At 44.5% G+C, this 20,673-nt stretch overlaps 1 protein-coding gene across 50 annotated transcripts in view; it reads right to left on the bottom strand.

Moving 5' to 3' along the window:
• NFYC (nuclear transcription factor Y subunit gamma) overlaps positions 1-20,673 on the bottom strand; it is a 72,176-nt gene that overhangs the window by 28,028 nt on the left and 23,475 nt on the right. For 13 of the 50 annotated variants that reach the window (XM_021096978.2, XM_084965571.1, XM_084965577.1 and 10 more), the window contains 2 exons: positions 14,311-14,438; positions 8,286-8,398 (listed from right to left, as the gene is read on the bottom strand). In XM_021096978.2, the coding sequence (XP_020952637.1) occupies positions 8,286-8,390 (105 nt within the window). In that variant the 5' untranslated portion in view covers positions 8,391-8,398; positions 14,311-14,438. Of the gene's footprint in view, positions 1-8,285; positions 8,399-9,791; positions 10,695-11,679; positions 12,026-14,310; positions 14,439-20,673 lie in introns of all 50 variants that reach the window. The other 37 variants (XR_014808591.1, XM_084965578.1, XM_084965603.1 and 34 more) reach the window with 8 other exon arrangements.

Genomic DNA, 20,673 nt, shown 5'->3' on the forward strand with positions numbered 1-20,673 from the left:
TAATTTAAAATGAAGAAAAGGTCAGGGATAAAGAGATCACATCATTCCCACCTGGATGAGGTGTTAAAGGAGGCCGAAAACTTACAAAAAGCTCTGCCCTGAGCCCCACCCCCAATCTATTCTTTTGTGAGAAACTTTCTCCTGATTCCCAAACCCTGAGATCTTGAGGGATCTTCAGATGTCCATAGCGTGGTTCATCAATACTGACAATAACCCAGTCTCCTATAATCTCAGCCTAGCTTTCCAGCCACACATCGGGGTTCATGACAAGCTTATGCGAGGGGAGCCCCTTCACCATCAGTAAACTACAGTAGCTTTCAACTCAAGGCTCCCCTTGTCATTGGCAACCATGCAACCGATGTAACATTTAATTTCTTCTCCTGATGCTCATCAAAATGGAAGAACAACTACACATTTCTGTTCTTGGAAGTGACATGAGCAAGATGGGAAAGACTCTCTCTCAGAACGTGCTCAGGCTCTTGACCACAACCAAAGAACTACATTTAAAAATGCTGCCATTTGAACCTGCCAAATTTCAAGAAGTCTGAACTCACTCAATGAGAGTTTGAAGCCAAAGAAAAGTTAATGGGTCTCAGGTTGCACTAAAGAAGATCCAGAGTTTCAAACAATGATGAGAAATCTTGTGCAAGTCTACCTACTCAAGCACTCCAGCAAAGTCAAGATTCCATCCTCTTGAAAGCAGTGATTCTCAGCCTTAACAGCACGTTAGAATCACCCAGGGGAGCTTCTGACTAGTAAGATGCCTGGGCTCTACTCTAGACTGACTGAATCAGGAACTATATAGAGAGTGGAGTCCTGGCATCACGTTTTTTGAAAACCACTGGGTCACATATGATGCACAGCAAGGGTTAAAAGGACCAGTGCGCTTTAAAACCTTGACTCTCAAAGTGAACAACGGCATTGCCTGGGAACTCAGCAACAACAACAACAGCAGCAAAGCAGACCCCCCCGGCTCTGCTGCAAACCTGCTGACCAAAGTCTGTATTTCAACATGAAATCACGTTGTCCAGACAGATGACAAAGTCCAAGAAGTACTGCTCTACAGGAAGGGCTCAGAGAGCACAGGACCTGTTTTAGCGCTCCACCAACCTTCGCCTCTGACTTCTTATTTAAATGGTTATCTGATTTGTATGTAATGGTAGAACCGTCATCGTCCAATCTGGAGGCACTGGAGAATGAAAAGATACAACTGGCAGTTAAAAGGAAATGACCTAAGCATTAAATTACAGCCAACTGGACAGAAGATTAAGATGTCGGAATAGAAGCTCAACTTCCCTCCTAAAAACAACAAAATTCACAACTAAAGGCTGAGCAATCTTCAACCCAATGGACCGGAAACCTTAAAAAAGATCCCCTACTCCAGAAGACAAAGAGGAGGCCACATCAAGAAGTGGGAGGGGCGATTTCACGATATAAGCAACCCCATACCTCCTGGGTGGGAAGCCCCACAGACTGGAAAGTAACTGGTTCACAGAGACTCACCTACAGGAGTGAGAAGTCTGAGCCCCACATCAAACTTCCATGTGTAGAGATCTGGCACTGAGAGAAAGAGCCCCTGGAGCATCTGGCATTGAAGGCCAGTGGGGCTGGTGCACAGGAGCTCCACGGGACTGGGGGAAAAGGAGACCCCATTCTTAAAAGGCGCACACAGACTTTCACGTGCACTGGGTCCCAGGGCAGAGCAAGGTCTCCATAGGAATCTGGGTCAAACATGACTGCAGTTCTTAGAGGACATCCTGGGAAAACGGGTGAATGAGGCTTGTTGTGAGGGAAGGACATTGAAGGCAAAGCTCTGGGGAATATTCAGCAGCTGCCTTTCTCTGGAGGTGGCCATTTGCGGAAAATCTTGCCCCACCCCAGTGCTGAGAAGCCCCAGGCCAAACAACAATCCAGGTGTGATCAGCCCTGCCCATCAGTAAATAGGCTACCTAAAGACCCCACCCCCCCCCCAGGCACACAGCCACCTCTAATCTCACCCAGAGACAAAGCCCCACCCACCAGAGGGATAGGAATCAGCTCCACCTACCAGTGGGCAGGCACCAGTCCCTCCCATCAGGAAGCCTACAGCAAGCCCCCATACCAACTTCAGCCACAAGGAGGGCAGCCACCAGAAATAAGAGAGGCTACAACTCTATTATCTGTAAAAAGGTCACCACACCAAAAACCTATAAACATGAAAAGACAGAGCTATAACTCAGATGAGGGAGAAAGAAAAACCCCTAGAAAAACAGCTAAGTGATCAGGAGATTCTCAGCCTCCAGGAAAAAGACTTTAGACTGTTGATGCTGAAGATGATGCAAGACATTGGAAATAATCTGGAGGCAAAGATGGATAATTTATGGGAAACACTGAGCAAAGAGATACAAGATATAAAACTTAAACAAGAAGAGATACAAAATACAATAACTGAAATTAAAAACTCATTAGAAGCAGCCAACAGCAGAATACAGGAGGCAGAACAACAAATAAGCGAGGTGGAGGACAGATTAGTGGAAATTACGGATGCAGAACAGAAAAGAGAAAAAAGATTGAAAAGAAATGAAGAAAGTCTCAGAGAACTCTGGGACAACGTGAAACACACCAACATCCGTATTATAGGGGTGCCAGAAGAAGAGAGGGAGGAGACAGAAAAAATATTCTAAGAGATAATAGCCAAAAACTTCCCTAACATGGGAAAGGAACCACTCACTCAAATCCAGGAAGCACAACAAGTACCATATAAAATAAACCCAAGGAGGAATACCCCAAGACATGTATTAATCAAACTGACCAAAATGAAAGACAAAGAGAAAATCTTGAAAGCAGCTAGGGAAAAGAAACAAGTAACATATAAGGGAACCTCAATAAGGTTATCGGCAGAAACTCTGCAGGCCAGAAGGGAGTGGCATGATATACTTAACATGATGAAAGGAAAAAACCTCCAACCAAGATTACTCTACCCAGCAAGGCTCTCATTCAGATTTGAAGAAGAAATCAAAGCCTTCACAGATAAGCAAAAGCTGAGAGAATTCAGCAACACTAAACCAGCCTTACAACAAATACTAAAGGAACTTCTCTAGACAGAAAAGAAAAGGCCGCAATCAGAAACAAAAATACCACAAATGACAAGACTCACCAGTAAAGGTCTATATACAGTAAAGATACGAAATCATCCCTGCACAATTATACCACCAAAATCAGAAATCATGAGAAGAGGTGGGTACAAATGCGGGACACTGGAGACGAACTTGCAATTAAGAGAACAACAACTTAAAACAATCTCGTATACATATAGACTCTTATATCAAAACTTCAGAATAAGTGCAAACCAAAAATCTACCATTGATACACAAACAAGGAATCTCTGGAGATGAAGTATATCTCATAGTAAATAAGTACATAATCCACCATGAAGGGGGTCATTTGACATCATTCTTGGAATGCTGAAGTCTTCTTAGAACTGCTTCTGATTTCCTCTCCATCAAAGAATTTATGATAGTTATAATTAAACAATGCCACTGTACAATTAAATAATACAGTTCTACAACTGTATTATTAAAAATAAATAAATAAATAAATGCAGCCAACTGAAAACTAAACGGGATGGAGGCAAGGAGGTTAAAGAAGGATTCGACTTTTCTTTTCAGGATTCAGCATGTCTGCCTTCCTACCTGCCCCCAAATATAAAAGCTACCTTTTTCTCCCCGACTTTCAAAGAGGTCAAGAAGTGTGAAATTCAAGGCCAGGAAGTCTACTAATAATTACTGTTGTCGGAGCTCCACAAAGCAGGAACATAAGCATCTCACGTAACCATCCTGGTTTACAATTTTTGGTATGGTTTTTAACCGACTCCAATTCCAGCTGAACAGCACCTGGGTTTACGGACACGTTTACAGAGCTTTCAAGAGAGAGGAGAGGGTGAAGGCCAAGCCATGATGAACAGCAAATTGCTGTTGCAGAACACAAACCAACATGACCGAGGCCAACGTCTCTAAAACATCGTGATGTGTATCATCTAGCAAACTTCAATTACTTATTTTGGGAATAATCTCTGTCTCAGTCTTAGATCACAACATCCTGTAAGATGAATAGTCTCCTAAGTTTTATTTACATTTGGATAGTCTGAACATATGCATTAAGAAAAACCCGGTAGACCTTTTGAGATGCCAATCTACTAGGCTCTGATCTATCTGAGGAAGTCTGGTTCCAAGTGTTGCTGAGTTCTGGAAAGGCACAGACTAAACACTAAACTATCTGGCCACATTCCCCAGGCTGAAGTACAGTCAGAGAAGCAGATGCCTCTGCGTGCTATAGGCAGAGAGGAAAATAAAAGTCTTACAAAGGGACTTCCATGGATTGCATTCTCACTCCAACTTGGCACCATGCTGCTTCACACTAAATCTGAAGCGGAGGAGTCTTATTCATTCAAGTATTTACTGTGCGCGTGTCGTACGCCAAACATCATTCCAAGCATGTGATGTAGGACACGCCATGGTAGCAGTCTGGGCGTCTTTTCTCGTGAGTACACAGGGGAGCATTTTAGTTAACTACCAATACAAGCATGATTACAAAGAACTGTCCTCATGACCCCCATTCCCCTCACTCCTAAAACCTGAACTAAAAGCGAATCCCTCAAAGTAAGCCACTTTCAATCTCTGAAGGACTAGTTGTCTCGGTATAAAACGTTGGTCAACACCACGATCGGCCTTGTTGTCAATCACACTTGGAAATTAAACCAAGCAGGATAAAAATAAAGCCGCTATTTTTGTCCACTGCAGCATTACACATTATAGGCAAGAAACGGAAGCAATCCAGGTGGCCACCGACAGATGAATGGATAAGCAAAATGTTGTACACGCACACAGACAGAACCATTACTCAGCCCCAACAAGGAAAGGAACCCTGTCACACACTGCAACATGGATGAACCTTGAAAACATTGATGCTGAGTGAAATAAACCAGGCACAAAAAGACAAATACTGTATGGGTGTGCTTACGGGAGGTGCTTAGAGTGGTCAAATTCACAGAAGTAGAGAATGGTGATCGCCAAGGGCTGGAGAGAGGGGGAAACAAGTAGTTGTCGTTTTATGGGTATAAAGTTTCAGTTCTGCAAGATCAAAGAGTTCTGGAGGTGTTTCACAGCAATGTGAATATATTACCAAACTGCACATTTTTAATGGTTAGGATGGTAAATTCTACTGTGCTATTTTACCACAATTTAAAAAAAAAACAAACAAAATACAGAAAAGTTAAGTGCTGAGCTTGAGCTTCCAGAGTTTATCTGGCCACTTGCCTGATCCTAGATTTGCTTCTGGGCTAAAGCTGGAGCAGAGACTTGGTACCCTGGCTTAGTCCCACCAACGCCAGGAGGGCACAAGTTTCATCAAGCTGATCGCAGCACTAACACCTAAGAAGCTTAACCATGAGATTATCCCCTCAAAATATGAACGAAATACCCTACTTTTGACTCATAATTTCATTTTTCTCTCTCTTCTGTCTTACATCGAAGACAGTCTAGATAACTACCTCCTCTAGAACAGAGAGAAACGGCGACTGTCAGTGGAAACCCACCTGCGAATGCAGGTCACTCCCAGGAAGCCCAAGGCAAGTGCAGCTGCTGAACCCCCCATAAACAAACATGACCTGTAAGCACATCCAGAAAATGAATTTGCTTTTCCACCCATGAAGTCAGTGGGTCTAAGTTATTTTATTTTAGTAGTTCATTACTTTTTTTGTCTTTCTGTCTTTTCTAGGGCTGCACCCACGGCATGTAGAGGTTCCCAGGCTAGGAGTCTAATCGGAGCTGCAGCTGCCGGCCTACACCACAGCCACAACAACGCCAGATCCAAGCTGTGTCTTCGACCTACACCACAGCTCACAGCAGCGCGGGATCCCTGACCCACTGAGCGAGGGCAGGGATTGAACCCGCAACCTCATGGTTCCTAGTCGGATTCGTTAACCACTGAGCCACAACGGGAACGCCAGTTCTTTACTTGTTTAAAGTCCGTCTCTCTCACCAGAATACATGTTGTGAGTGCAATGATTCTGTCTGTGTGGTTCACTGCTGGATCCACGGTAACTAGCACAGCCACGACAGGTGCATAAACTGACCATGCAGTTAGAAGTTAAAGATCAGAAACTAAGAAACTGCAACATGAGTTCTACATTAGAAAGGAATCCCGTGTTTGCCCTGCCAGGATGCTGATACCCTGAGGGCAGGAATGATACACCCAACACAGAAGCTCCTTCAGTTTTTGCTGAAATGACACCAAAGGGAACCTCTTCATTAAGGATACGCCACCACACTCTGAAAACATTCCAATTCTAACGGGTCTCACTTCCTGCTACCACTGTCAGGCCACTTTGCTCCAGTCCCTAGCCTTACCCCCACCCACACAGGCGCTTCCAGTTGTCCCTCTAAAGGAAGGCTCTCCCTCCGGGCCTCCCTGCCTTTATGAACGCCCTTCTCTCGGCCAAAGCAGGTCTTTCCATCTGGCGAGTGCTCACCCATAGTTCAAGACCTAACCAAACTGTCCCCTTGACTTAAAGCCACCCTAACTCAACAGGGAGGAACAGGTGCCACGTCGTCTTCACTCTCTAAGCATTTTGACTTTCACTGTTTCAGCTTCATCACTGCGCCTGACACGGCGAGTATTTAATACACACTAATTGAATAAATCGCTCTGGATGAAACGGCCACATTGTGCTCCTTGAGGGTCAGGGTTTTCTTGGATTCCTCCGAGTCAGTGGTGCTCAGCAGGGGATGATTTCATCACCCCACCCCCACCCCCAGGACGTCTGCCAAGGTCTAGAGACGCTTTTGGTTGTCACAACCGGAAGAGGAGCACTGCTGGCGCCTGGTGACTTGGAGGCCAGGGCTGCTGCTAAACACCCCATGATGCACAGAACAGCCTCTCGTGACACAGAAGAATCCGTCCCAAAATGTCAATAATGCTGCTGGTTAAGAAACCCTAACCTCAGTGTATCATTTTGTTTTTCTTCTTCTTATGGCCGCAGCTGAGGCATATGGACGTTCCCAGACCAGAGGTCGAATGGGAGCTGCAGCTATTGGCCTATATCGCAGCCACAGCAACGCCAGATCCCAGCCACGTCTTCGACCTATGCCACAGCTTGTGGCAACGCCAAATCCCTACCCACTGAGCGAGGCCAGGGATCAAACCTGCATCCTCAGGGACATGATGTGGGGTTCTTAACCCACTGAACCACAATAGGAACTCCTAAGTTTATCTTTTAACACCTGGAAAGAATGCCTGCTTACAACAACAGATCTGCTGCTGAAGAGACTGCCTGATAGTTTTCGCCAGATCCTAGAGATCCGGCAGGGTCACTAAATCAGGCCTAAGAAATGAGCTACAGCTACTGGAGGAAGAAAGTAAGCTCTACTTGTCTGCATGCTCTAACAGCTATGCCTCTGGAGTTCCCTTGCGGCTCAGTGGAAACGAGCCTGACTAGTATCACTGAGAATGTGGGTTTGATCCCTGACCTCGCTCAGTGGGTTAAGGATCCAGCACTGCCATGAGCTGTGGCGTAGGTCACAGACACGGCTCGGATCCTGTGTTGCTGTGGCTGTGGTGTATGCTAGCAGCTGCAGCTCCAATGCAACCCTAAGCCTGGGAATTTCCATACGCCAAGGGTGCGGCCCTAAAAAGTGAAAAAAGAATGCCTCACATTAAATTATTTCCAAGTCAACCAAGTCAAAGCATCCACTATACATACACACGCCTAAGGAAAGCCACTAAGATATTAAAAAACCCTTTTTTGTGGGTTGGATCCCTGGCCTTGCTCAGTGGGTTAAGGATCCGGCATTGCCATGAGCTGTGGTGTAGGTCGCAGACAAGGCTCAGTTCCCGAGTTGCTGTGGCTGTGGCGTAGGTCGGTGTCTCCAGCTCCAATTCGACCCCTATCCTGGGAACCTCCATATGCTGTGGATGTGGCCCTAGAAAAGACCAAAAAACAAACAAACAAACAAACAACTCTTTCAGTTACCTCACCTAAGGTAGATTATATTTTCGTTTTCTATGCAAGGGTCGGGAATGAACTCCGCCTTTGTAAATGTGCTTGAGATTAAACAGCTTTAGTCCATGGGATGGAAATGCTGTAAAATCTGGTTGTGAGGATCACTGGACACCTATAAATGTAACTAAATTCACCAAGTAATTAAAAAACTAAAAAGTATGAAAAAATTACACTGCTTTAAGTCTAAATTTGGATTATTCGTCTCAAAGCTCTTCACGCTCTTTAACAGTTTCTCATTCCTCCTTACCACTGTCAAATTCCGGATTTCTTCCATGACACGAGGCCAGAAGGACTGCAAGCTTTGCTGGGCATCACTGCTGCTAGTACCACCAAATCCTCCTTCTGTGGACATTCTGACAACTAAAAACAAACACATACATGAAATACATTAGAAACAATAAAAAAATCAGATTTTCTGCCCAGTTTTATATCTTTTCTTGTAAATGTTTTCACTAATTCATTCAATTTTTCAGTCTGAGATGGTATGCGATTGTGCTAAAGAGGTTTTTCCACACAAACTTAAGCCTTTACAAAACTGAGAGAAGTTTCCCTTCTATCCAGCTTATGCCACAGAGACTAGCAAGGGCGTCCAACCAGAAAATCTAAACCTGCTAGAAATCCAAACTGAAATCCTAATGCGAATCCAGGACTTTTAATGTCTCATCTTGGGAAGAAAAAGAAAAGACACATGGGAATTCCCGTCGTGGCTCAGTGGTTAGCAAATGCGACTAGGAACCATGAGGTTTCGGGTTTGGTCCCTGGCCTTGCTCAGTGGGTTAAAGGATCCGGCATTGCCGTGAACTGTGGTGTAGGTCGCAGACGAGGCTCAGATCCCGAGTTGCTGTGGCTCTGGCGTAGGCCAGCGGCTACGGCTCCGATTTGACCCCTAGCTTGGGAACCTCCATATGCCACGAGAGCGGCCCAAGAAATGGCAAAAAAAAAAAAAAAAGAAAGAAAAAAGAAAAGAAAAGGCACGTGGCTGCCCTAGTCTGGTCTGTAATTTTCAGTGTCATTCTCTACAATGGTTTTCAAGCTCTGCACGGCTTCTCACACTCCATGCAGCTTGCAGCACATACACTAAGGGTCTTCAGTGAGTCATACCATACAGAAAGGTAACCCTGGAGTTCCCATCGTGGCGCAGCGGAAACGAATCCGACTTTGAACCATGAGGTTGCGGGTTTGATCCCTGGCCTCGCTCTGTGGGTTCAGGATCTGACATTGCTGTGGCTGTGGGTGTAGGTCGGCAGCTACAGCTCCAATTTAGACCCTTAGCCTGGGAACCTCCATATGCCGCGGGTATGGCTCTAAAAAGGGACCAAAGACAAAAAAAAGAAAGAAAAGTAAACCCAAAGTCTTAAAGTAAGAGCCAAGTTTATACTTTGTTTTAGACACTGAGGCCCAATTTCTTTGTGGTTAACTGATGATTATCACTCCTTCTAATCTCAAGCTAATCTGCCTCAAAAACACAAAAGCACTGAAACCTAGGCCAATAATTGAGCAGATGGCACAAAGTCTCTGAACTCAATTTACTTCCCAGGTCTTTCCCTACCTGAACCTTGCTATTAGGCATAAAGCCAAAAAAGCACATTATCAACTGAAAGCTTTAAAGATGGGTGAAAAACAATGAAGAATTAAATTCAGGATAGAGAGAGGAGGGTCAAAACTTGCATCTGAGGGGGAAAAAAAAGGAGCTCCCATCGGGGCTCAGCGGAAACAAATTTGACTAGTATCCAAGAGGATGTGGGTTCAATACCTGGCCTCGCTCAGTGGGTTGCGGATCCAGCACGGCCGTGAGCCGTGGTGTAGGTTGCAGATGCGGCTCAGATCCCAAGTTGCTGTGGCTGTGGTGTGGGCCAGTGGCTGCAGCTCCAATTCAACCCCTAGCCTGGGAACCTCCATATGCCATAGGTGCAGCCCTAAAAAGCAAAAAAAGAACTTGCATTTGGTCAAATGCTTTGTGATGAGGGAGGGAAGATGAATAAGGATCCCCACATCAGCTATAAATACAGATAATACTGTCCTGTCTTAAAAGATTTACAGAGGGAAAGTAAAACACTGCAGATGGCTTAAATGCTTATCTGGCAAATACTTAAATCCAAGAAACAGTTTAATTAAACACAAAGAATAAGAAACTTAGTGATGTCCTGAGACTTTCTATTCTGGGAAATTATCTGAAAAGGTTTACCATGCCAGTGACAGGATGCTGGCAGACAGCAGTGTAAGTCATTAAGAACTAATTCTAAGGTGCTGAAAGAAGAGCACCAAAGCCAGGTGTCACGTGACCAAGCTGCTCCTTTCCAGGCTCTGGGGGGACGGGTGCTAGGCAGATCACTCTCCATCGGCAGAGTGGAATGAAGGCTGATAAATCTAGTTTTAGACTGTGAGGACGTTTGATCCACTCCTACATGACTGCCTGAGACTGTCCTACAGGTCTTTGATTTTTTCCTTTTTCTCTTTAAAGGAAAGAATGAGAAGAAAGGGAAGGGAAACGAGAGCGCAATCTTCAAAGCAGAGCTCCCTTTGGCGCAATGACATTGGCGGGTGATGATGTAATGGGAAAAGGTCTGGAGCCAACTTCTGGGGCTGGAGGCCCAGGCAGCGCCGCACATCAACAGACACGCTTCAAGTGCTAGGAAGCAATGCAATCTTGGAGTTTCTGGAGGGAATTAAAGTAAAGAGTGTTGAGTCACAGCGGGATGCGACGGGATAAAATCCCGAGTCCCAAATAACCAAGTAAGACCCCGTGAGCTCAGCTCCCATGACACTTTCACTTGCCATATGCCCATGGCCTACAGACTATTCTCTTATGCGTACTAGGAACAAAGAAATCAAGGTCATCTAGAGAAGTCTAATTACTTCTTTGTATTACTAGTCTTACAAGGTACTCAGGACAGGATGAGAGTGAGATTCACTCTAACCTTTTAAAAGGAGGCAAATAAAATCTTTCTAGAAAGGAAAATAATTGTCAAAAGACTTTAAAAAGAATCTAGCCCTTCCTATGGACAGGCTTAGCAGAATCTGCCATGAAAACTGCTACCGTCAGAGCAGGAAGATGCACAACGGCCAGTGTGGTATCCCTGTATTGAATGACAAGGAGGTCTGTTTGAGCGCCAAGGTCTGTGAGGTTTAGAAAGCTGGTAACCAGTTTTGAATGTCCTCTGAGCTCTGCCCACAAACATTACCAAGGTACACGATTCAGGAAGCATTTTTAAAACCATCTGTGCAGAGTCTGGTTTTAAACCCTGAATTGCCCCAACTAGGGATGTGCTGGCATAATCAGTTCGCAAACATCTGTTCAGTCACGAACAGATCATGAATGAATCTTCGGCTGGCGCAGAGCCACCTACTGCTGGAGAGGGGGTTGGGCACAAAACAGAAGTTAACTAATCTTTCTGGAACTGACAAATGGATTAAAGGTTAAGTTTCTACCTGAGAGGCCCATCAGAATTAGAAAACCGCACACAGGATAATGGCAAAAAATTCAAGTCAATAAAAATGTCCTTTATGTGTTACTGCATCGTGGAAGTTTAAGACTAGGCGGGGGCCTTAAGAACAACCTAGGCCAGCCCTCTACAAGACGCTCACAGCTCTACTTCGACCTCTGCTCTGCTCCCTCAATCCCACCCTAAGTGGTCGTTTACCTTAAACATGCGCTCCTCCCTCTACAGGCCTGGGACACGGGTCCCTGCAAGGCATCCCATCTTCAGGCAGCTCTGACTGTTCTTCTTCACATTAAGTTGAGTTTACAACAAAGGGTCATTTCAGCTTTGGATTCAGAGTGAAAAGGTTCATGATTTTTCCATCTTTTCAGAAATTCCTGACTTCAAAAAGCAAAGGTACCGTGTTCTACTCAGCAGGGACGGGAGGTCCTCTTCGCGAAGAAGAGAAAAGGTCTGGGGTATGTTTTCTAGCATCTTTGCACAGAGATGATCTGTAGCCAGTTCTTTTAATTTCTCTTGGAAGAACATAAATTGCTAATGTAAATTCCTAGAAAAGGTGAGTACTTTTATTCAAAAGGCTTTCCTTAAAGCAGATGCAATCTTCATTATGGGACTTTAAAAATCAGACCAAATCTCAAGCAACAGGTTTTGCGAAAACACACTGGTGTTCTGGAATTCCCACTGTGGCTCAGCAGTAACAAAGCTGATTAGCATCCATGAGGACGAGGGTGCGATCCCTGGCCCGGCAGGTTAAAGAATCCAGCATTGCCGTGAACTGTGGCACAGGCCGGTGGCTACAGCTTCGATTCACCCCCTAGCCTGGGAACTTCCATACGCTGAGGGTGCAGCCCTAAAATAGACAAATGAACAAACAAACACGTTGGTGTTCTCAATACTTTCTGAATGTAGCACAACTTAACATTAAAATAAAAAACCTAATCATAAAAAAACTTTTGCTCAACAAACACCCCAACAAATTGAAAAACTTTGAAGTAATCTTAGTTAATCTTATCACTTATTTTAATAATTAACACATTAATTGCAACTGAGTTGGTTTTGCTACAGAAGTTGCCCATTTACAGTATCTACAGCCTATGGAAAGTAGGTCAAGTTCATCTTTAGAGCATCGAAGGTGTGTACAAAAGGAAGAAAGATTTATATTCGGGGATCATTTTCAATCCAGGGCTACACTGCTACCACTATCACGAGGTAAGCTTATTTACATACAGTAAGACTAAGCTAAATCAGCTTAGATGACGCTATGGAAAACGTTCAGAATTTGCCAGATTTAATTCATTAATATTAGATTTATCATTCATGTTCATTAATTAGTTTACAAAAATTTGAATAAAATTGACTGTTAAACTAATAAAGACTTAAAGACCAGATCAAGTTTTTTTTTTTTTTTTGTCTTTTTGCCTTTTCTAGGGCCACTCCCGAGGCATACGGAGGTTCCCAAGGTAGGGGTCGAATTGGAGCTGTAGCCACCAGCCTATGCCAGAACCACAGCAACGCGGTATCCGAGCCTCGTCTGTGACCTACACCACAGCTCAAGGCAACGCCGGATCCTTAATCCACTGAGCAAGGGCAGGGATCGAACCTGCAACCTCATGGTTCCTAGTCGGATTCGTTAACCACTGCGCCACGAGGGGAACTCCCAGCTCAAGTACTGAATGGCTGCTGCTACAGGGAATCTCAATTCCCGTTATCTTTCAACTGGTTTAAAAAAGTTTTTCTTCCCCCCAGAGCTAGAATGGGAGGAATCAAAGTCCACCGAGAAAAGGCCATTTCTCCAATATTCAACTCAACTGCCACCTCTCCAAATGCCTTCTCTAAATAACCCCAACTGATCACTCATTCCTATGAACCTTCACTATGCTTCTTAATCTACACTTCTGCCCTCACCACATAACCTCGGAAGGTCGTGATTGGTGTGTGTTTCTTACCGCATTTCCCCTTCTGGTTTCTAAGTTCCTTATGGATAGGGCCTGAATATGATTCATCTTTGGATCCCTCACAGCATCTAGCCCAAAGTCTGCTAAGTAATTGCTTCTGAATGAAGGATCGAGACAGTTACTGCGTATGGCCTTTCTAAGAAAAAAGAGACCTTTTGGAAAACCTGGCCCTGAAATAAGTCTTATTGAGATTACAAACTATTCTAGGAAGTTCAGAATAAATGAGGTTCTCTCTGCCTTTAAAGTAAGTAGTACTACAATCAGAAATCCAGGAGTTCCCACTGTGGCTCAACGAGATTGACGGTGTCTTGGGAGCACTGGGATGCAGGTTCGATCCCTGGCCTAGCACAGCGGGTTAGGGATCCGGCACTGCCACGGATGTGGCTTAGGTCACAAGTGCAGCTCGGATATGATCCCTGGTATGGGAACTCCATATGCTACAGGGTGGCCAAAAATGAAAAAGAAAGGAAGGAGGAAGGAAGGAAGGAAGGAAGGAAAGAAGAAACCCACCTGGCTTGGAAGTTCCCTTGTGACGCAGTGGGTTAAGGATCCAGTGTTGCTGCAGTTGCGGCAAGTTTGATCCCGGGCCCAGGGAACTTCCACATGCCTCAGGTGCACCCCCCCAAAAGAAATCCACCTGACTTGACGAACTGAATTTAAGATAAAAGAGCATAACAGGAAAGAGACGAGGACACACACACAGACAAAGGTCTTGGAAGCTGCAAGGCAGACTGGAAGGCTGGACACACGAATGCATACCATTCCCAAGAGTAAACTTTTTGAAAGTCGTAACCTTTTCAGAAAGGTGACCAGAAGAGATTAGCAAAGTTTGAAAACTTAATGACAATAAGCAAGCAGGGGACGGCAGGACAAATACCTCTGCTTGATCATCCACTGCCAGGAAGATAAGGAGAAAACCATGGAGGAAACGAGATGACTCAATCAGATCACTCCAGGGGAGACAGTCTAGCTGCCATTCTAATATCCAGTTCCTCTTTATCATTCCTGAAGAAAGAAAAAGAGACCTAGGCAGTTTTCAAAACATCCCGGAAGACGAGTGTTCCTCCTTTGAGCCTCTCCTGGAAGTCTTTCGAGCTCTTGCTTTCAACTAGGTATCACTCTCGCCAAATCCTCCCTTAGTGATATGCTGGACATGGAACAGGATGTATCAAAATGATCAACCTCATAAAATACAAAGAAACACAAGGTTTTACGACAATACTCCCCAGTTTCTAAAACTCTGTACTTTTAGGCTTTAGCTCTTTATTTCTTGGTATGTACCTCACTCTCTCTGCAAAAGTCCTTTATAATATGCCTAAACCCCACAATACAGCTCTCTGAAGTATGCAAAACCAAAGAGATATTTTGGGAAGTAATGCCTAAATCTCTACCATCATCATAACAACTGTTCAAGGGAAAAAGACCGCAGGAAGCTCCCCTAAAATGAAGCCCAATCCTTGACCAATGCTGCTTCCTATTAAAATACTAGAGCTGCACCATCCCAGGTAGTCAAATTTTACCTAAAAATAACGCTCACTGTCAAATGCAAGCAAATATCTCTTAGCACAGTTGTGACTGAGAAACAAATCTAAAAACTGGTATCATCTTTCACCTTGATGCCCCCCACGCCGCCCCGATCCAACTTGCAGTCTTTAGGCCTTTCAGGCTGAGAGTGTCAGGGGTCATTCCTACGAGTTTCCAATTTAACATATATCAAGCATCTCCTACGTTCAAAGCACATTAACTTCTTCACTCCTTTTTTTTGACTCGCATTTTGATCATGTTTTCCTCTGTCATTAGATGGCATGTTTTTTATTTTGCCCAATGAGCAGCACTACCACCTGCACTTTCTGTTCCAGTACGGCTCAGGTATTTAACAAAGGTTACTTCCAGGCTTCTTCATGTGAATTGGCTAAAACTGCTGGGATGCTATCTCTCAAAAGGAGAATAAGATACAAAGAGAAAGAAAGAAATTAATATGAATAAATATGAAAGGGACTAGGATTTAAGCTAAATTGTGCTTGATATTTTAGATGTTCTTCCAAACTACAAAGAAAAGTGAAAACTAAATTTGAGAACTGAGATTTTTCTCGACAAAGCCATTCCACCAACAGGCAAGGTGATTCTCATGTCTGTACAGATGTGCCTAAGGACATATGCCGCCACCAATCGCGACGGCCAAAAAGCATCTCAAGCCTTGAGGAGGCTTGTGTTCTCCACAATAAAATCAACCTCCAACTGGCAACTTCAGGAGGAGAAAACCACCACCGTTCTAGAAATAGAAAGTCCTATGTTTGTGAATTGTTCTGATGCCTACTAGCTGGTGGCCAGACTCCAAGCTACTCCAGAAGCAATGTATACGGAACCCACATGCCAAGACCAAAGCAAAGGGGTGGCCTAGTATGGAAGGCCTATATTTCACTGCTTGAGGATGAGACAAATGGAAGAATACAAGGGAAGGCAGGGCGCCTAGAGAGAAAAGGCAGTTCAACAGTCTTTCTTTAAGCTCATCTAAGGTTTCTACTGAAACAAGAAAGCACTAAGCCTAGTTACGTTCCAATCATAACTGAGTTACGGTCATACTCAGTAGCAGGCTATTACACAGTACCCCACAAGGGTCAGAATGAATAATGAGGAGTTCCCATCGTGGCACAGCGGAAACGAATCCAACTAGGAACCATGAGGTTGTGGGGCTCGATCCCTGGCCTCGCTCAGGGGTTAAGGATCCGGCGTTGCCGTGAGCTGTGGTGGAGGTCGTAGACGAGGTGCAGATCTGGCCTTGCTGCGGCTGTAGCTCCGATTAGACCCCTAGCCTGGGAACCTCCACATGTCGCGGGTGCCGCCGTAAAAGGACAAAAAACAAAAAAAAAAATTTTTTTTTTAAATAAAAGAATGAATAATGAAGCCTTATTTGAGACCCTTTTCTCCAATCCTGAATAATGCCAAGTTCAATGTTTGAGGGTATGTCTGTCTCTGGCTCTGAAAGGCTAAGTATGAAGGCCCTTTTCAAACTGCCTACAGGAAAAATCGTGCTTCCCAAAAGACTAAGGGTTGCAACTGGCTGCACGCTACTCTCCCTAAAGACCTGCTCACAAAGACACAATTTAAAACTGGTAGCAGAAACACTTTTCTTCAAAAACAGAAACATGTTTCTGTTTACTGGCTACGGCAACATACTCTTTCAAACAAGGGCTAGATCGTAATATAGTTGAGGTATATCTGGAAAAAAAAAAGGCAGAGGAACTGGTATAAGCAATGAAACTAAGAGGAAGGCGTGACCAGAATATTTAAAAACACGTCTCTGTGGAAAATAAATTATACATGAACATCTTCACACACCTTCTTCCTCACTCCTTCACTGACGCTCAACACAAGTGACACATGCACCACGCATCTGGCAGCAACAAAACACTGTCAGCGGGATGGAGGAAAAAGCCAAGCATTTTAGCGAAGTATTGGAAAGCAGAGGTCCACAAACTTCAGCCTCCAGGCCACATCTAGCACGCAGGCTGTTTTTATAAATTCAGTCTGATGGAAGACCGCAACCCCATTCACTTACATTGTCCAGGGTTTTTTCTTTCAAGCTACAACAGTAGCAGAGTTCGAGTGTTACAACAGAAACCATAGGACTCACAAATCAAAGATACTATCTGGCTACTTATTTTTTTAAAAGGGTCAGATAAGGAGTCCCCATTATGGCTCAGGGGGTTAAGGACCTGACGTTGTCTCTGTGAGGATGTGGGTTCAATCCCTAGCCTCACTCAGTGGGTGAAGTATCTGGCATGCCAAAAGCTATGGTGTAGGTTGCAGACGCAGCTTGGATCTGGTGTTGCCATGGTGTGGCAAAGGCTGCAGCTGCAGCTCTGATTCAACCCTTGGCCGGGGAACTTCCACATGCTGCAGGTACAGCAGTAAAAAAGAAAAAAAATAAAATAAAATAAAAAGGGGCAGATAATATAATGATGGGGAAACTGGGCACCAGAAGTTGAAAAGCTTACCCTAAATCCCATAGCTGTTACATTGCTTCCTCACCTGTTCAATCTCCATTAGGAAAGAGGCCACAGAAATACTATCTAATCTCTTTGACCATCCAACTTAATGAAAGTAAAAAAAGTTTTGTCTTTTCAGGGCCACACCCTCAGCATATGGAGGTTCCCAGGCTACGGGTCAAATTGGAGCTGTAGCCACCAGCCTACACACCACAGCCACAGCAATGCAGGGTCCAAGCTGAGTCTGCGACCTACACCACTGCTCATGGCAACACTGGATCCTTGGTCCACTGAGCTAGGCCGGGGGTCGAGCTCTCATCCTCGTGGATACTAGTTGGGTTCATTAACCGCTGATCCAAGACAGGAGCTCCGAAAGCAAATAAATTCTTGAAGGAAGAATAACAAATAATTGGTTTTTTAGACTCTGAGCCTGAAAGAAAATTCTGACATGAGCTGGAGAAAGAGTAATTCCTGTAGTCCAAGCTAAATTACACCCTAAAACAAAGAGCTATTTTGCTGACTGGATCCTCTATGATTCAGAAACCCTAAGATCCCTAGAAACCTTTGCCCAGCTTCTAGCAGGGTCCTGTGTTTACGTTATGCCGGAAGAGGTAAGAAGCGAGATTCGCAAGGATGCTTCAAGGATGCCAACTTAAGGCCTTTAGAGTGTTACAAACTACTTGTTACCTATGTCACCCTCAATGACCTTCACTCAGCTCCATGCCAAAGACAGCAGCAGCATCCCCATTTTACGGATAAGGAAGCTGAGGAATGGGTATCTTCCCCCACACCCCAGCACACGCAAGTTTCTGGGCCAAGGATCAAACCTGAGCAGCAGTTGCAACCTATGCCACAGCTGCGGCAACCCTGGATCCTTACCGACTGTGCTGGGCCGGGGTCTGAAACCGAGCTGCTGTAGAGACGATACCAGATCCTTAACCCACTGTGGCACAGTGGGAACTACAGGATGGAGTGAGTCTCTCAAGTCTCTTGCTCAGGGTCACAACAGTAAATGGTAAAACTGGGAACACAAAAATTCTAAAATTCTGTTGTTGATTTAGTCTCACTTTTTGCTGGTTTAAAGCATGTGTTCAGGGGAATGAGCAGTCTTGGCTTGGACCACTGACTCAAATCCTTAATCCCAGACCGTTTTTACCCACCTGCTCCCAACCTCCCTGTGGCAACCATGGGAAAGAAGGTGCCATGGGCTCTGTGAGCGCCTATCATATAAACGTCCTTCTCTCATTGCTCTGTTGTCTCTCTTTTCTTGCTCCGTTACTTTTTTGTTTGTTTGTTTGTTTTTTCTATTTTATCCTTTCCTCTTGTATGTCTCTAGGTCAGTCAGAAGTACCTAAGAATACGCAGCTGCAAACAGTGGGGGGCAGTAAAGGACAGGATAAATACATAAAGAAAATGTACTGGATCTAGAGGTTCTTGTTCTCTGGCTACTAGTCACTTAACTTCTTGGAGCCTCTGTTCACCTCACAAGGCAGCTGCAGCACACAAATGGGAAACACATGTTGGATGGCCTTGAAAAATACCGAGTGTCACACAGATGCCAGAGAGCCTACCAAAATCCCTCTCGGAGCTCAACCAGACTCCGGCTCCTGGCCCGGAGAGTCTCAGACGCAGCACGAAACCCAACGGCCAATCTCCTCCAGGTTCTGCAGCAAGTGACCCAACTTGCTTCTTTCTCTAATTTAGATGTACTTTATTTTTAACATGTTTCCTACGAGTCCAGCATGAGATGCAAGAAACAAATGCAGAGCAAAATCTTCTTCCCTCTATTTTATAAACATAAAATAATTTCTATAGCCCTTTAAATCGTTAAATTAGAATAAATGTACTAGTTCCAAACAAGCGAAGAATTCAAGGTAGAAATGACTAGGAATGCTCTTAACTGATGAACGCCTGGGAGTGTATGCAGGCTCTCCCTCTGCACAAATCCAAAAATATTAACATTCTTAAAATACGTCTCTTTACATACCTCAGACTTTTGTAAGCTGGAAGTATGCGGCTGTTTTATCTTGCAGAAGGAATCTCAACTGTTATGTTAGAGGGAGGGCAGAGACCTTGAGTCTGTGCGGCATCCCATCCCATCCCATCCGGCCCCAACAACCAAGAAAAAGACTCTGTTTTAAGCTCTGAAGAGATGTCAGGATTCTTGCGCATTCATAAGCGGAAAACTTTTAAGGTTTTCAAGTCTGTTACAACTGCAGCTGCCCACAAGCACTGCAACCTGAGGACACCTGGTCACTACCCAAACGTAGAGAACACAGGGCTTGTGTCAGCAGGTTCTGCATCTTGCTGCCTCACCCCAAATGAGGATAATAATCCTCCCTCCTACCTACCTTGGGTAACTAGCAAATGAGAAAAAATAAATATAAAATCCATTAGCTGTAAGTACTACACTTCATACAAACATTCCATTGCTTAACTACCTTGAAAGGGCATCTGGCCAGTTAATCACCAGAAGACTGAATTTTTTTTTTTTTTTTTTTGGTTTTTAGATAGGGCCGTACCCATGGCATATGGGAAGTCCCCAGGTAGGGGTCGAGTCAGAGCAACAGCGGCCAGCCTACAGCAGAGCCACAGCAATGCCAGATCCGAGTCTGTGACCTACACCATAGATCACATCAATGTCAGATCCTTAACCCACTGAGCAAGGCCAGGGATCAAATCCGCATCCTCATGGATTCTAGTTGGGTTCACTAACCGCTGAGCCACAAAGCGAACTCCAACTACTAGAAGAGAAACAATCATGGAGTTCAAGATATAAATAAGTAAGACGGCTGGAAATTTACCACTATTTCTCTAGTGAAAAGTTTCTAATTGCTTTTATTTTAAACTGAGGATAATTACAACACACCTAGCCTAGAAATCTGCTAAATCCTACAGATGAGGTTACCCTATTCCTGGCAATTCAGAGTGCGTGCTGCTCTTCAGTGTTATCATGGTCATGTGGGTATGCATTACCTGCTAAGCGAACGCTGCCAAATTCCTACCTGCGTATTTATGGTTAGCTTCCTGCACAGTGCTGCCATCTGAGAATCGCAAAGCTGACACCGGTAAGACTATGCCCGATGCAGCTCCGAAAAAGTCTTCGCACTGGACAGAGATGCATGTGTGTACTCAAAGCTCAGACAAGAAAGCCTGAGGTTACGCACACACACTCACATACATAAACATATATGCAGATAACTCATCTCAAGGAGCTACTGTGTAACATTTTAAGGAAATTCTTGTACTTT

Source organism: Sus scrofa, chromosome 6 (assembly GCF_054392235.1).
Source record: "Sus scrofa isolate SSC_HxYL_T2T_F1_AM1 chromosome 6, Sscrofa_HxYL_maternal_Yorkshire_Landrace_v2.0, whole genome shotgun sequence".
Classification (NCBI taxonomy): domain Eukaryota; kingdom Metazoa; phylum Chordata; class Mammalia; order Artiodactyla; family Suidae; genus Sus; species Sus scrofa.